Genomic DNA, 16,812 nt, shown 5'->3' on the forward strand with positions numbered 1-16,812 from the left:
GTGCTTCTAAAATACAACCTCTTTTTTTCTTATGGTGAGTTCTTTAGAATTCTGAAGTCCATATATTTTTAATAAATGAACATACTTATTAATTAGTGCTGGATTTGCCTTGGGTTACTAAAATCTTTATTATTTTTTATTTTGATTAACACTTAATTTTTATGTATATTACGGTACATAACCTCAGTGCACTGATTATTAACATTTGCATGGATATATTTTTGAAGAAGTATTTCAGGAGAATATTTTACTATCTTCAAAATGTGGTCTTAATATTGTGTACAAAATAAGTATTCAGTTAGCTTTAATATTTATATTTTTTACAAATATGATTCACCTTTATCCCTCTTGTGAGGTTCTGTAAACTTTGGGGTGCCTGTGGAAAATTCTATTTCAGGGTAGTTGGAACTTTTTTTTTTTTAATGTTTATTTTTGAGAGAGACACAGTACAAGTGGGGGAGGGGCAGAGAGAGAGGGAGACACAGAATCCCCAGCAGGCTTCAGGCTCCATGCTGTCAGGAAAGAACCTGACACAGGGCTCAAGCTCACGAACCATGAGATAGTGACCTGAGCTGAAGTTGGCCACCTTACTGACTGAGTCACCGAGGCGCCCCAGGGCAGTTGGAACTTTTGACCACAGAGCTTTTGAACATAGGTTTCCCTGAAAATAATTTAAACCATATGTAGTCATCCTTTCTTTACTGAAGAATTTTATGTCTTTTCTGTGTTTATACATTTGCACGCCATGGTTGAGAAACCTGATAACCCTTGTCAGTTATGAGTTTTACTTTTGGTGTAATACGTTTCAATGTAAATACCCATCTTCAACTCTGGTTAATAAGACGCCTACGATTATTTATATCTTACAGATAAGGCTACTAGATGTGTGGGCAAAGAATTACCACCAAAAGACTACATTAATAATGGAGAATTACTGCAAACGTTGACTTTTGAAAGAGACCTAAGTCATGACTTTGATGACTTTGATTTGAAGAAAGACCAGCAAGATGTGAACAAACTTGAGACTCCGTGGATTTATGAAGAAAAATATTATGAAGGAATAACTACATCCCATTATAAAAATCTCACCTGTAGAGAAGACCAACAACATCCTAAATTCTGGAATAATTTCCCTGTAAAGCACAGTGTTTCCATAAGAAGAAGTACATCTCCATATTATAAACATGATATGACAAACAAGGAACTAAACTACATGGTAGGCCATTCAGGAAACAAGTATATGAACTGCTTGGGCAATAAGCTTGGAGTAAGCTTTCATTCACATCTGGCTGAACTGCAGAGATTTCAAACCCAAGAGGAAATTTGTGAAAGTAATCAAGTTGAGAAGTCTACCAAAACGTCCTCAGTTTCACCACCTCAAAGAATTGCTTCTGGTGTCACAACCAACATTGTTAATAAATATGGGAAGGTTCTTATGCATCCTTCATTACTGACACAATATGAGAAGACCCCCAGTAGAGAAAAACCTTACAAATGCAGTGAGTGTGGGAAGGCTTTTAGCCATTGTTCAACCTTAGCTAATCATCAAAGAATTCATTCTGAGCAAAGACCTTACAAATGTAATGAGTGTGGCAAAGCCTTTAACAGGTTCTCGAACCTCACAAGGCATCAGAGAATTCATACTGGAGAGAAACCATATAAATGTAATGTATGTGGTAAGCATTTTATGATACGTTCCCACCTTTGGGGCCATGAACGAATTCATACTGGAGAGAAGCCTTACAAATGCAATGTGTGTGGCAAAGCCTTTTCTGAGTGTTCAAATCTTGCTCAACATAAGAGAATCCATTCTGGAGAAAAACCTTACAAATGTAATCAGTGTGGTAAGGATTTTACCACCCGTTCACACCTTTGGAGTCATGAGAGAATTCATACTGGAGAGAAACCTTACAAATGTAATGAGTGTGGAAAGGCCTTCACTGGGAGTTCAAACCTTACACAGCACAAGAGAATTCATGCTGGAGAGAAACCGTACAAATGTAATGTATGTGGCAAGGCCTTTAGTCAGAATTCAAGCCTTACAGTTCACCAAAGAATTCATACTGGAGAGAAACCTTACAAATGTCATGAATGTGGCAAATCCTTTAAGCAGTATTCAAGCCTCAGTAGACATCAGAATATACATACAGTGAAGGTATAGAGGATGTGTTAAGACTTTTATTAAATGTTCTCACCTTTGGAGTCATAGGGGAATGAATACTGTGAAGAAACTTTACAAAAGAATGTGGCACGGCCATCATGCCATGACTTGATCTCAGGATTCACCAAAGATTTGATGTTGGAAAAAACCCTACAAATATAATTAGGTGGTACATTGCTTAAGCAGGTTCCACAATGTACTGTGCATTAGAGAATTCCTAATAGTGAGAACTTAGTCTAGTTCTTGAAGGTTAATCAAATCAAATGTTACACTCTGCAGGTAAATTAAAAGTCAAAATGCTTTAAAATTCATGAGATGATGGGTGTCAAAGGAGCAGGGACATCTGTGGAAACCCCTTAAGTTTATACAATCTTTTTATTGTTTTGGATTTCTTTTTTTTTGTTTGTTTTTAAAAATATTTATTATTTATTTTTGAGAGATACAGAATGGGGTTGGGGGCAGAGAGAGAGGGAGACACAGAATCTGAGGTAGACTCCAGGCTCTAAGCTGTCAGCACAGAGCCCGATGCGAGGCTGAAACTCACGAACTGTGAGATCATGACCTCAGCAGGATACTCAACTGACTGAGCCACCCAGGCACCCCTGTTCTTTTAGATTTCTTAATGAGGTTACTTTATTACTGACTTTGAACCTGTGGTTGAAAATATATTATTGACATTATGTCTTCATCACAGACGTTTCACATATTGCCCTAACAGTGCCCGTGATGGAACCTTTTGTTTTGGTCCTAATGTAAATGGGTTTTGTTTTTAATTTTCAATTCACTTGTTCATTTCTGGTATCTCCGAAGGCAGTTAACTTTTGTACCTTAACCTTGTAGCCTGCAGCCTTGGTGTAAATGGTATTTTATCTACCATACTTTGGGACATTGTATGAAATAGTTCAATGCTTTGGTGACAGGTGCCACTCTGTTTTCTTCCTAGTATAAAAACAGAGAACTCTCTGTTTTCATACTATTATCAAGTGAATCTTGCAGTCATTAAGTCCAACTCAGTCATGAGGCAGGTTCCTATGGTACTATGTTGCAATCAGAGTATCTAAAGTTTATTAAGATCTCAGAGCTTTATGCCTGATTTTTATTAGCATATAAAATAAATGTTTGCACAGAATGGAAATGGAAACTGGTCATAGCCAGTATTATAAATAATATACCAGTAATCTAAAATATGAGAACAAGTTATGAAAACACCTAAATGTAAATCTAGATTACTGGAAGAACATTACCATCCAGCTTTTTCAGTGTATCATGATGGTTAAATCCTGTGATTTGTTACCACCCCCCAGAAGTTCAAGTCTGCAGTCTGCTGCTAAACAAGGCATGAAGTTAGTGAAATCACTCAACCCTGTGTGCCTTAAGGATGTGTTTGTGAGAGGAACAGACACAACAGCCATATCAAAGATGCAGGGACCTTCAGTGCCATTCAGAGATACATACTTTAAAGTTCCTGACCAATTTATCATTATTGTACTAGCCTAAATTTTTAATATGGCTTTATTATTATTATGTTTATCTGGAGGAAAAGCTCCTACAGTTAGCAGCACTTCTCACTTTCAAGACACTTCCCCTAGCTCTTTCTGAGCTAGAGATGGGTCCACATATCCAGACTCTCCCTGTCTCACAATGGCACTCTGAGAGCACATCCACAGCCACCACCACCCCCCAGGCCCCCCCCCACCCCCCCCACCCCCCCGGCCCGGTGTGCACCTCAGTGGCTACTTGGATCCTGGAGAACTTGCAGGTAGTCACAGAAGCCTCCTGGGAATTGGGAACTTGGCTGACCAGGATAGCCAGTGTGGATTGGGTCCCGGGGAGAATGCGGGGCTGGGGCACCTGCCCCCCATCCAACATCCCTGCAGGCCCTGAGGCCTGAAGCTTGGAACATTAGGAAAGCTGGCCTGTTTCGTGAGCAATTTAGCTGGACTTTTCAGAAAAAGGCAGAGGGGGGAGGGTTCCCAGAGGGAGTCAGGCTTCTGTGAGGGAGGGAATGCTACTGGGATGGAAAACAGCAGCTAAGGGCCACCACATGAGCGCATCTGGTCAGAGAATTGCCTCCCCAGCTCCGTGCAGCTGCAGCTGCACCGGGGCCCAGAGCTCATTCGAAGTGTGGCTGGACAGCACTGGGACTTGACTTTCTCTTCGGTTAGGAAAACCGTGCGGCACGAAGAGGACTACCGGAAGACCCAGTAAGAACGTGGGGCTGATTTCTGTCCGCCTACTGAATCTTCCCCTTTGGTCACCATTAAACAACTTCCGTTTAATGTCAGCTTGGAAGTAGGTCCTTGGTTCTGTGACGGTGTAGAGACTTCCACTTTATGGAAAACCCCCAAGAACCAGATTCACCCAGCTTGCTCGCACAGCTCAAATACGGAAGTGTAGGGCTGATTCCCCCCACCACGATGGCCGCCCCCGCATTCCCTGCACGCAAGATTATTTACTTACATACATGCTCAGGTGCCTTCCTCCAGCCCTTCTTTAGCCTCCTACTCTCGCTAATTTTTAGTGAAAACCAAAATATTTTGAGCCCCTTACCTGCAGCGACGGAAGCACTATTTCCATCGGGTCCTGCTTGCTCCGCTCATGCGTTCCCCACATCTCAGCCCTGTCTGGTTGGGGAAGCCAGGGTGTGGGCCAGACCTTGGGAAGCCCAAAGGGAGCGACAAGCCGAAGCCTTCGCACCGTAAGGACTGTCACTGCCCCTTTGCAGTCCCTTGATTGTCCCGCACGCCTCCTTTCAGTCTCCTGCTCCCAAATTGCTTCCGCGGGACCAGCAGCGGGGTTGGCGTTGCGCGCACCGAGAGCTTGGGGAGTACACGGGGTGGCCGAGCGGCCCACGCCACCCCAGGAGTCCAGCTCTTCCGGGTCAGGAGCGGAGCGCTGGGGCAACCACTGCTCCGGGCGGAGAGGCCTTCCAGCCTTCGGGGGATGAACTCTAGCTGGCACTCGGGGTGTCTGTGGGCAACTTCCCCGGGCGAGAAGCGGAGGCGGAAGCTGAGGGACCAGGAGGTACAGCCCGGAGCGCACGGCGGCCGAGTCAGGCGGGTCCCAAAGCCCGAACAGTAGGTGCTCAGCCGCGCTGCGGTTAAGGGTGTGACCGCGGACTCAGCTGACTTCCAGACGTGTCCCTGAGAAGAAGGGTCCCCGCAGCCAGTGACTTGTAAATTTTACAAGCAGCAAAATTCCCCATAAACAAAATGGATCTATGACTTTATCCTATAATGGGCTTCTTCCCAACTGTGGAGTGTTTAGTGAAAGTGCCACTGGTCACTTACTTGCTTGTGAACATGGGAGCCCATGCTGAAATCTTTCATGCCAACATGGCTGGTTGTCAATATTACGATCACCAAGTCTATCCTTAGCACTGTATGTTTTTTAAAATGCAAGAAAAAAAAAACACATGGAATGATTTGATAATAGGATTGGATTCTCGTTCATACACCTGAGTGACTTGCTGACATTTAAAACTGAGGATGCACATTGTAAATGTAATCAGGTAAAAATACATGTAGCAAGATGGTTTCTTAGTTTCACAAACTGAAGGAAGCTTTGCTCGTGTCAAAACTAACATTGGCATAAATGTGGGAAGTTTTGATCTATCCCCCCTTTTTTAAAGCTACATGGGTTAGTTTTGTACAAGCAAGGGAGGGGCAGAGAGAAAGAGGGAGATACAGAATCTGAAGCAGGCTCCAGGCTCTGAGCTGTCAGCACAGAGCCCGATGCAGGGCTTCAGCTCATGAACCACCAGATCATGACCTGAGTCAAAGTCGGATGCTTTAACCCACTGAGCCACCCAGGTGCCTCATGTTAAATAGATCCATCCTTTGTTGATAATTAAATATCACAGTTGTACATATTAGAAAAGAACTTGGCAATCGCTTCTCGGCCTTTTGGCTAAGATCAAGTGTGTAGAAAACAAGTTGGCAAATGTAATGAATTTGGAAGGTCTTGAGACAGGATGAATCTTCGCTAATCAGAAATTCATACTGGGAGATCTTAAAATTATACTCAGTGGGCCACTGTATTTCACCAAGGAGTCAAACATTACTAAAACCAGCAAATACCTCAGAGAAATCTTAAAACGTTTTCATCCAAAATTCAATCCTGTGGGATCATCACAATATTAATTTTTTTTTAACATTTATTTATTTTTGAGAGACAGAGACAGAGCATAAGCGGGGGAGGGGCAGAGAGAGAGGGAGACAGAATCCAAAGCAGGCTGCAGGCTCCAGGCTCCGAAATGTCAGCACAGAGCCCAACGCGGGGCCTGAACTCATGAACCATGAGATAGATCATGATCTGAGCCAAAGTTGGACACTCAACCGACTGAGCCACCCAGGTGTCCCCAGGGTATTAATTTCTGAGTGAAAACTTAAGAATTTTATGAGTAATGATACTTTAACCATAGTAAATGTTAAGTTATTCAAATGAAATGAACATCAAAAGGCTATGACTAATGCTTAAAGCTTATGAAACACTATGTAATATATAGAACAGTGAAACCTTGTAAATTTAATATATGTTTAAAATATATATCCAAAACACCTTTATCTCATTAACATTTCTTACAGGGGAATTCATCTTTAACATGAATGTATTTTAGAGAAACCTGTATTTCATGGTGTATAGTAACTAATGGATATTCTCTTAAAGGTTATTGAAAGTATAAATAAAACCACTGGAATATTGATAACTAGCTTCACTTTCTTTAGGGTTCATATAATGAGAATACACATGCCTATCAAATGCCCCTGGAAATACTGCAAAAGTATTTAAATGAAAACTAACTCAATAGTCTTCTAAAGAATGTATATGTTAGAGAGTTTTATAATCCACACCTCCCAGAGCATTCAGAAATAGAAAACAGAAGTGCCAAAATATAAAATAATTTTTGTGTAAAAAACGTTACTTTGGCTAAAAGTAAAGTGGATTTGAAATTATATTTGGAAATTATTGAGCAATGAATTATAATGTCACAAAAGTTCAGCTCAAAGTTATTTGAATTTATCAGTCATGTTAGGTGTGGAATGCAATGAGAAATATAAAGAACTCAGGGCGCCTGGGTGGCTTAGTAGGTTAAGTGTCTGACTTTTGATTTCAGCTCAGGTCATGATCTCAAAGTTCGTGGGTTAGAGCCCCACACTGGGCTCCAAGCTGACAGTGTGGAGCCTGGTTGGGATTCCCTCTCTCCTTCCCACATGCTCTCCCTCTCAAAATGAATATATAAATAAAAATACAGAGAACTCAACTTAGATCTATGTTTTAAAGGGCTTTTTTATGGTTTTTAAATTTTTATTTTATTTTTTTTAATTTATTTATTGTTTAATTTACATCCAAGTTAGCATATGGTGCAACAATAATTTCAGGAGTAGATTCCTTAATGCCCCTAACGCATTTAGCCCATCCCACCTTCCACAACCCCTCCAGGAACCCTCTGTTCTCTATATTTAAGACTTTTATGTTTTGTCTCCCTTCCTGTTTTTATATTATTTTTGCTTTTCTTTCCCTTATGTTCATCTGTTTTGTATCTTAACTTCCTCAGGAGTGAAATCATATGATATTTGTCCTTCTCTAATTTCTCTTAGCATAATACTCTCCAGTTCCATCCACGTAGCTGTAAATGGCAAGATTTCATTCTTTTTGATTGCAGAGTAATACTCCATTGTGTGTGTGTGCGTGCGTGCGTGTGTATACAACACATTAAAAAAAATTTTTTTTCAATGTTTATTTATTTTTGAGAGGCAGAGATAAACAGAGCATGAGCAGGGGAGGGACAGAGAGAGAGGGAGACACAGAATCCGAAGCAGGCTCCAGGCTCTGAGCCCTCAACACAGAGCCTGATGGGGGGCTTGAACTCATGAACGGTGAGATCATGACCTGAGCCCAAGTCAGACACTTAATCGACTGAGCCACCCAGGTGCCCCAACAACACATCTTTTTTATCCATTCATCCATCGATGGACATTTGGGCTCTTTCCATACTTTGCCTATTGTCAACAGTGCTGGTATATATATATATACATATACCACACACATATATTTTAAGCAATGGTTAGTGACCTAAATTATCACATGTCTTGGGGAGCCTGGGTGACTCAGTCGGTTAAGTGTCAGACTCTTGATTTTGGCTTCAGGTCATGATCTCATGGTAGTGGCCATGTCAGCCCAGAGGCTGCTTGGGATTCTCTCTCTCTGCCCTTCCCCTGCTCACAATCTCTCGCACTCTCTCTCAAACATTAAAAAAAAAAAAAAAAAAAAAAATCATCTACCACACCCTAGTGTGTGCCTATGAATGTCTCTGGAAATAAGCACATGGTGAAAGTCGATAAAGTGGAAATGAGGTTCTGAAAAATGTCTGTAAAAATGGCACATTTCACATTGGTAGGTTTTCACATTTCATATTTCAGTTTGCATCTCCTGCACAGACAGGTGGACTCCTTGGCTTAGTTAAATTGCTTAAATTAAATTCTAGCAGAGGAGCAGTTCCTGGATCCAGCCGTGGCCCCACATCACTCCGCACCCAGGACCAGGTCCCAGACAGCGGAGCCCAGCCCGCCTCTCCCAGGAGGCCAATCTCTACCTCTATAACAAAAGCATTTTTAACGAAAACTGGCTCACCTTGATAAAACGTAAACATGTTCGCTTTCAACACACGTGGCCCACACAACTCTGAGCTCTACCTCAAATTGTTGGAGACATCGACTCAAAACAGGCAGGGAGCAGTCCACTGACACAGGACACAGAGATTCCAAAGAAAGACTCCTCCTGGGGGCTCCGCCCACCCCGTCCAGAGGTCCCGGCCTCACCCCCCAAGGGCCCAGCCAGGGCAAACGTCAGGGCGATTCCTGGGCTACAAGCTGTCGGAAGAGCTCTCTCCTCCCCGGGCTCCAGGGGCCTATTTCCCCCTCTCATTACCGGAAGCGCTCCCCAACCTCCGCCCCATCCTGCGACCCGGAACTGCGACCCAGGCCTGACCAGGACTGGCGGGCGGTTGCCGGAAGCGCTCCTCCCAGGCCCCGCCAAGGTGAGCATCCGGGCTAAATATTATTCATAACCTATTCATAACTATATAAATAACTATTCATAACTTGCCCATTGCCAGAGCGCTTCGTCAGCCACGCCCAAGGCGTGTAACTTATCGTACCCAACACGTGGCCTGTAGTGCTCTCCCTAGGGCCCGTCTCAGCCCTGCCCTTCCACTAACGCGCACGCGCAGCGTTTTACAGGCCCCTCACACAAGTGGCTAGAGAGGTTAAAAGGTCATCACGGCTGCTGCTGCTTTTGAGCTTTCCGTTTTGTACGTGAGCGTCTCCAGTCCACAGTCGCACACGCCCAGCGTCTGGGGGGGGGGGGGGGTCTCAACGCACGTTAGCGTCGCCTCCCCCGCGCCTCCCACCGCGGTAAGTGGCGTCGCGGACACACCGAACCCTGCTGCCGGCTCGGGGGTCCCGGTTGGTTTCGGTTCGGATCTTTCGGAGTCGGTCCCCGCCTGTGGTGCTCGGGGCCCTAGGCCTTCAGAGGCTGCCTGCCGCCTTGTGTCCCTGGGCACCCGTGTCCCCCGCGCCGCGTGAGTCTCGGGAGATGGGCGTGCGGGGTGGATGGGAGCGCTCGGCGCCTGTGCCCGCAGCCTGGCGGGTCTGGGCCCATCGGGGCTCGGAGTCTGGCCCTGGGGTGGCGCAGACCCCGCCGCCTCCTAGGAATCCCCCGTGCAGCCCCGCATGTGGTGGGAGGACGGATGCCCGGGAAGAGCGCGCTGTTGAGCGGGGGCTTTCAGGAGCGGGACCGAGGACGGGAGAGCGCGGGTCACGTCTCGCACGCGAGGCTGAGGGGCCTTGTGGAAGCGGTGACTGCGGCAGGGAGGCCAGGGATGAGGAGCGAGAGAGAGAGAATGAAGGAGGGAAGATGAGGGTCGACACAGAGGGACCGTGGGAGCGGACGCAATAACTCGGGAGAGTGGCAGGCGGAGAAAAGAGCGAAATGTGGAGAAAAGAAAGGCGCCCCAGGACAAGGGGAGCAAAATAGCGAGCACAAGCAGAAGTGGGGCCACAAGAGCCAGGCGCTTCAAACGCAGAGCGGGAAGGAGCAAAAGGTTGCGGGCGGGCGAGGCAGAGACACAGACAGCAGGAGAGGGTGGGATGACAGCGGGGAGAGAAACAGCGGTGCGAGATCCGATGGCGGTGCCAGTGAGCCGGGCGGAGGGGGTGTAGCCGGAAAGCGGGATTGGAACAGGGAGAGCAGAGGGGACACCCGTGGGGGCAGAGAGAGGCAGAAACGTATGGCGAGTGGAACAGTCAGACTGGGGGGAAAGAGTAGGACAAGGTGAAATAGGTGTGAAGAGTTCCCCGGAAAGTGCAGGTGTAGGGAAAGGAAGACCTACAATTCAAGAATAACAAAAACCAACCAATTTAAAGGTGAGCAAAAGGAGCACCTGGGTGGCTCAGTCATTTAAGGAGCTGACTCTTGATTTCTGCTCTGGTCATGATCTCAGAGTTCCTGGGTTTGAGCCCCACGTTGGGCTTGGTGCTGACAGTAGAGAGCCTGCTTGGGATTCTGTCTCTCTCCCTCTCTACTTCTCACGTCTGTGCTCTCCCTCTCTCTCTCTCTCAAATTTAAAAAAAAAAAAATTGTTTTTAAATAAAAATGGGCAAAAGACTTGATTAGACGCTTCTCCATAGAAGAGATATACAGATAGCCAGTAAGCTCGTGAAAAAATGCTCAATATCCGTAATCATTTTGAAAAGCAAATAAAAACCACAATGAGATACCTTCACAGTTTTTGTGATATGTATTATAAAAAAAAAAAAACTCGAAAGGGGCACCCGGGTGCTTCAGTCAGTTAAGCATCCGACTGCAGCTCAGGTCATGATCTTGCGGTTTGGAAGTTTGAGCCCCATGTTTCACTCTATGCTGACAGCTCAGCCTGGCCTGCTTTGGATTCTGTTCCCCCTGTCTGCCCGTCCCCTACTCGTGCTTTGTCCTTTTCTGTCTCTCAGAAATAAACGTTAACAAAAAAACAACAAAACTAAAAATAACCAGCATTGGAGAGGATGTGAAGGAATTGAACTCTCTGTGCCTTGATGGTGGGAAAGTAATGGTGTACCCTCTCTGGAAGAGAATGTAGTGACTTCCCAAAAAGATTAAAGATAGAATTACCATATGATCAACCAATCCCACTTCTGAGTATGTACCAATGAAATAGAAAGCAGGGATCCGAACACGTATTTTTATACCTGTGTTCATGACAGATACAGCCCACATGTGCATCAGTGGATGAATGATGAACAAAATGTATATACATCCAACAGAGCCTTGTTCAGCTTAAAAATTTAGGAAGGGGGGGCGCCTGGGTGGCTCAGTCTGTTAAGCGTCCGACCTCAGCTCAGGTCATGATTTCATGGTTCGTGAGTTCGAGCCCCGCATCAGGCTCTGTGCTGACAGCTCGGAGCCTGGAGCCTCTAGCCTGCTTCGGATTCTGGGTCTCCTTCTATCTCTGCCCCTCCCCCACTCGTGCTCTGTCTGTCTCTCAAAAATAAATAACTGTAAAAAATTTTTTTTTTTTAATTTAGGAAGGAAATTCAGAAACAGTCTACAACATAGATAAACTATGAACATATGCTAATTGAAATGAGCCAGACACAAAAGGACAAATGTGTTTTTCCAGTTATATAAAGTACCTGGAGCAGCCAAATTCAGATATAGAAAGTAGAGTGGTGGTTGCCACAGGGGGACAGGGAGGTATGGCAGTTATTGTTTAAGGGGCATATATATATATATATGTATTCAGAGCACTTACCCTCCTCTCATGGCTACCTGTGCCTCAGTCACATTTGCCTTTTCTCTGTTCCCACACACCGTTTTTTTCTGTCTCGAGTCTTTTTCCCTGCACTTTTTGTTCCTTGGCCATGATGACTCAGGCTCTTTATCCTTCAGTCTGCAGGGACATGAGTGCATTGGTCCTGAGGGGGTGGATCCAGGAGCTGCACCTTAGCATCGCTCCGCAAGTGACTTGTGTAGGCCGTCTTGAGGGTGTAAGATTCATTATGCAACCAACAGTGGAATTACAGGGAAAATAGAGGTGATTTTGGAGGTTATTTTTGGTCTTTTAGGGAACTCTTACGGTTAGGGTGGAAGTCAAAGTTTTATATGCATTTGGGAGGATACAAATGATAATTTGAGGTGCTTGCATAGAAGATGTCGGGGTCTTGTTGGGGTATGTACATCACTGGAGACGTTATTTTATTTAGTAGATTACAGAGGTGCCAACATTTGGGGTGGGGTCACTGTGAATGAAAATACAGCTTCAGGGATCAGTGGGTCTTTGGGCGTTTTTATGTGTATTATTCTATCATAAATGATTGAGTTATTGGGGCCTGGAATATGTTGTGGGATTCCATGGCTGAATAGAAGGATCCTGATGGTGTCTCCAGGGAATGCATTGGCTTCCATGGGAGGTTTGTAAGAGTGTCTGAGTCCAGGGCTGCCTGGGTGACTCAGTCGGTTAAGCATCTGACTTCTGCTCAGGTCATGATCTCACAGTTTGTGAGTTCAAGCCCCACATCAAGCTCTGTGCTGGCAGCTCAGAACTTGGAGCCTGTTTCAGATTCTTTGCCTCCCTCTCTGTCTGCACCCCCCCCCCCCCCGCTCATACTCTCTTTCTCTCTCGCAAAAATAAAATTAAAAAAAAAAACTAAAAAAAAAAGGAAAGAGAAGGGTTATTTCCCCCCAAGGCACACATTCACCCTACATACATGATTCCCCCTTTGTCCTTCATCTTTTCTGGAATGGCAGAGTGGTGCTTCTCCAGGTGGGTGACCTGAGGGACAAAGCTGGTTTGTCTGTCTGTGCCTCTCCTGTGTCCCCTCCTTGCAGTTTTCCAGCTTCCCAGCTTCCCCTGTACTGTTCTGTTCACACACACGCTTCCTGCTCCACCTCTCAGTTTGCACAGTCGTAGACCAAATAAGTCAGCATTTGGGCTGTGAATATTTCAGCCAAATGTCATTGCAAAGTCAGAAATCTTTGACACCAGGACCATCGCCATCAGTGGCTCTCAGCAGCCCAGAGGCCTCTGCTCTTTCTGCAGAGTTCAGGCTCCTTTATTGCTGGAGTGGGTGTGCTCCACCCGAGGTAGCTACGGCAGTGGTTCAACCGACTCAGTTTCTTAAGTGTGCCTTTCTTACCTGCTGGGGGTGAGGATAGTGGTCTCAGTGAAGGACCTTTGGCTCTGGCCTCTTCTGGTGCCCCTGGCTGGCTAGTCTTCACTTTGAGAAGACCATGCTAAGGACAACCAGGACCCTTGTAGACATCAAGGACCCTTGCGTAAACCACTGCATGAAGGTTACCCTAGAGACCTTCAATCATTCATTCTGTGTGTGTGGGACCCAGGCTTTTCCTCTCTGCTGTAGGGAGATAAATGGTAAACATTAGGAATATGCCCTCCTCACCTTTTCAGGTTATTTTAAAATATGGCGACAGACAAACCTTTCACTTACTAATAGCCACGCAAATTAAACACCTGCAAAGGGCTGATGTAACCATTCCCTTGCAAACCCTTGACTTCCTTGCTTTCTCCTCCACATCATCATCTCCTCCAGCTCTGCTTACTTATTGTGTCTGTCTTCCATCAGAGCTAGAGGAAAACATAAACCAAGGTTGACTGGTCTCCCTTCAAATTCCTGGATCACCTCCTCTGGAATTTCCCTATTTGCCTACCATACCTTTTCTTCCAGGGCCCCCGAGAAGGCCATCTGCTCCTTTCCTGTCTTCACTTTCAGTCCAAGATGGTCTGTCTGAGCACCTGGGAACGATGGGAAAGAGATCTTCCCTGATTGGGCCACCTACATGCCTCATGCGTCTGGGTCTTCTCCTTCACTGTGGATGAGGAATGGACCGCCCTCTCACACAGCTGTCCTCCACCCTGATGGTGTGCACCACTTCCCAGACCCCTCAAGTCTCAGCATGGACATGGTATCCTACCAAATTGTGCTCAATTTTTACCTCTAGGGAAGTATTTTAGCCATCATGCGCAGATCGTAGTATAGCCCAACCTTAACAAAGCCCTTCATTCACTCTCTCTCTCATCTTCACAACAACAACAAAAATTTTCTTTTATGGACATTGTCTTCTTTAGTAAGAGCCCTTTGCTCCTTTTCAGAGCAAAATACACAAAAATTGTCTATGTTCTCTTCAGTCTTCCCTGTAATTAACACTGACCCTCATCCAGTTCAGGGCTTCCCATCTGTTGTTCCACTCTCCATGTCAGAGGCACTGATGTCCTCTCATTTCACAGAAACGCTGGCTAATTGGCTCTCCTCATCTGTCTGAGCAGCAACATGTTGAACAGTGATGACTCCTTCTTCCTTTAAAGACATTTTTTTAAGGCTTTTGGGACATCCCACTATTGACAGATCTTATCTATCATCTGTGTGTCTGTTTCAGTTTTCTTGTCTCCACCATGTTCACTTCTCAGTTTCCTCTGCTGATTTTTCCTAAACTCCCTGCTCCCTGATTGGGGGAGGGCCCCATAGCATAGTCTTGGACCTCTTCTCTTCTCCATCTATACCCGGTGACTTTCCATGTCACCTTATCTCAGGGCCTTAAACCCCCTCAGTCTCCCAGTTACACACTCCATCTCAGACCTCCCTGAACTCCAGATTGTGTTGTCCAGCTGTCTCCTTGACACATCTGCTGGGACGTCTAACAGGCATCTCCACCTTATGATGTCCAAACATGAGCTCCTGAACTCCCCCAATTATGTTCCCTGCAGTCCTCCACTTCTCAGTTAAGAGTAGTGTCATCCTTCCTGGGGCTTAGGTGACCATCTTGGCATGTTTTCAAAATGCACAGCATATTATATTGTGTGTGTGTTTTCACTTAAATACAGTAAAAAAATAATAATAATAATTAGATACTAACTTAAGATGTATAAGAGACTACATGGTTTCCAAAATTCACTTGGGATGGGGGAGAACAGTGTCTGAAGACAATGGCTGGCTGGCTATTCCTGATCTACTTCTGTGACCTAATACCCGGCTTGTCTCTTCCTCCCTCGCTGGGATAGAGGCACTCAAAGGTCTGCTCTTCCTGGGGCCAGGGTCAGCACTGCCTCAGGGCTTTCCCAAGGGTGGTCCCTCTGCCTAGAATTCTGTGACTCCTCAAATGCACATGGTGATCCTCAAGTCTTTGTCTTGATATCACTTTCTTTTGGGGCCATCTCTGACACTGCCCTGTCACATCCTAGCCTCGTTCCTACCCCGGCTCTGGCCTGTAATGCCTACTCCGCATGGGTCTCTCTGCTCCTTCCTCTTCCACTGTCTGGATACAGGGGACCGGGGCCCAGGAGAGAGCAGAGCCTCAGGTGGGAGGTGTGCTGGGCTGGTGCCCTCTGAGTGGTTCTCGACCCTGACTTTGCATTGGATTGCTGAGGCATTTTGTAGTTACCTCTTATGCCCAGTCACCAGGAATTCCCCTTCTTGTGTTTGGGATGATGGGGAACAGACTCAGTGGTGTTGAAAATGCCCCAGGTGATTCTAATTTGTATCCAGCATTGGGCCCCAGGGCCTTAGCTCATCCATTAATGAGGAATGAACCAGCCCCGGATCTAGAGACAGGGAGAGAGGTGAGGCGGGCTGTCCTTGACATGGGGTGTTATTGGGGGAGCCTGTGACTCCAAGGGGAGGGTTAGTACAGCCCAGATCCCCCCTGCTGCAGCTTGTGTGTGTGCCTCACCAGGAGGGGAGTGTGTTCTGCAGAAAGAGGTCTCTGTGTAGCAGTTTACTGTGCTGAACCCCTCTTTGGCAGTGGGCAGCAGAGGGCCGTCTCCCACATGGGGGGGGTCTACCTGTCTGTGGTTGTGGCACAGAAAGGGGTAAGTTGACTCTAAGCATTAAACAGCATATATTTGACACTCAGGTTTGACGTCTCGAGACCCATCTTGAGAATTACCGAGAAGGAAGAGGAGGAAAGCCTAGGAGTCAGGAATAACTTTCTCAGGTAAAGTCACATCTGGGTTCCTCTCCATCCTGTACCACCACCAGGCCATGCTCATCTCACTCTGAAGCGTCCCTCCTGACATGCTTGCTCATGCTCACCCCAGGACCTTATCTGAGCCCCTCTATCTCCACGCAGATTCCAGCTCCTACAATTCTGTGAATGTATTTTATGGAGATTGGATTTACATGTTGCTATTTTAAAAAAGTTTTTACAAGGTTTTTGTCGTAGGCTAAGAGAAAAACATTGACAGTTTTATTTACATTTAGTACAATTTATACGTGTTCGTTGTACTAGAAATGCTGAAATGCACATGAAATGCACAGAATCATAGATAATGAAGATTTATCTAAACACAGATGTCATTTAGAGACTGGTACTTTGATTTCAGTTATTTTCAGTGTGTTTCATTTCATAAATAATTTTTATTTATTTTAACTCTGAAAGTATGCCTGACATGTTTTCCATGGCCTTAAATTCTTTTTTGCACAATCACCTAAATGAGATAACAGCAGTAGGAATACTTTGTGCACATGCACCTTTGCAGACATATATATTGATCTTTATCCCTGTTTATTTTTCAGCCTTGAGCTGGTTTCAGGTTTTCTCCACTAGGAAGCCCTCTGTCAACACACTTTTACTGTTGTGTC

General features: G+C 45.4%; 1 protein-coding gene across 1 annotated transcript in view; it reads left to right on the top strand.

The window, feature by feature from the left end:
- Positions 1–16,812, top strand: part of LOC113597602 (zinc finger protein OZF-like) — a 41,403-nt gene that overhangs the window by 13,129 nt on the left and 11,462 nt on the right. Inside the window, 1 exon segment of the mRNA XM_053210972.1 lies at positions 1,221–2,155. Coding sequence (XP_053066947.1) covers positions 1,221–2,155 — 935 coding nt within the window.

Source organism: Acinonyx jubatus, chromosome E2 (genome assembly GCF_027475565.1).
Source record: "Acinonyx jubatus isolate Ajub_Pintada_27869175 chromosome E2, VMU_Ajub_asm_v1.0, whole genome shotgun sequence".
Classification (NCBI taxonomy): domain Eukaryota; kingdom Metazoa; phylum Chordata; class Mammalia; order Carnivora; family Felidae; genus Acinonyx; species Acinonyx jubatus.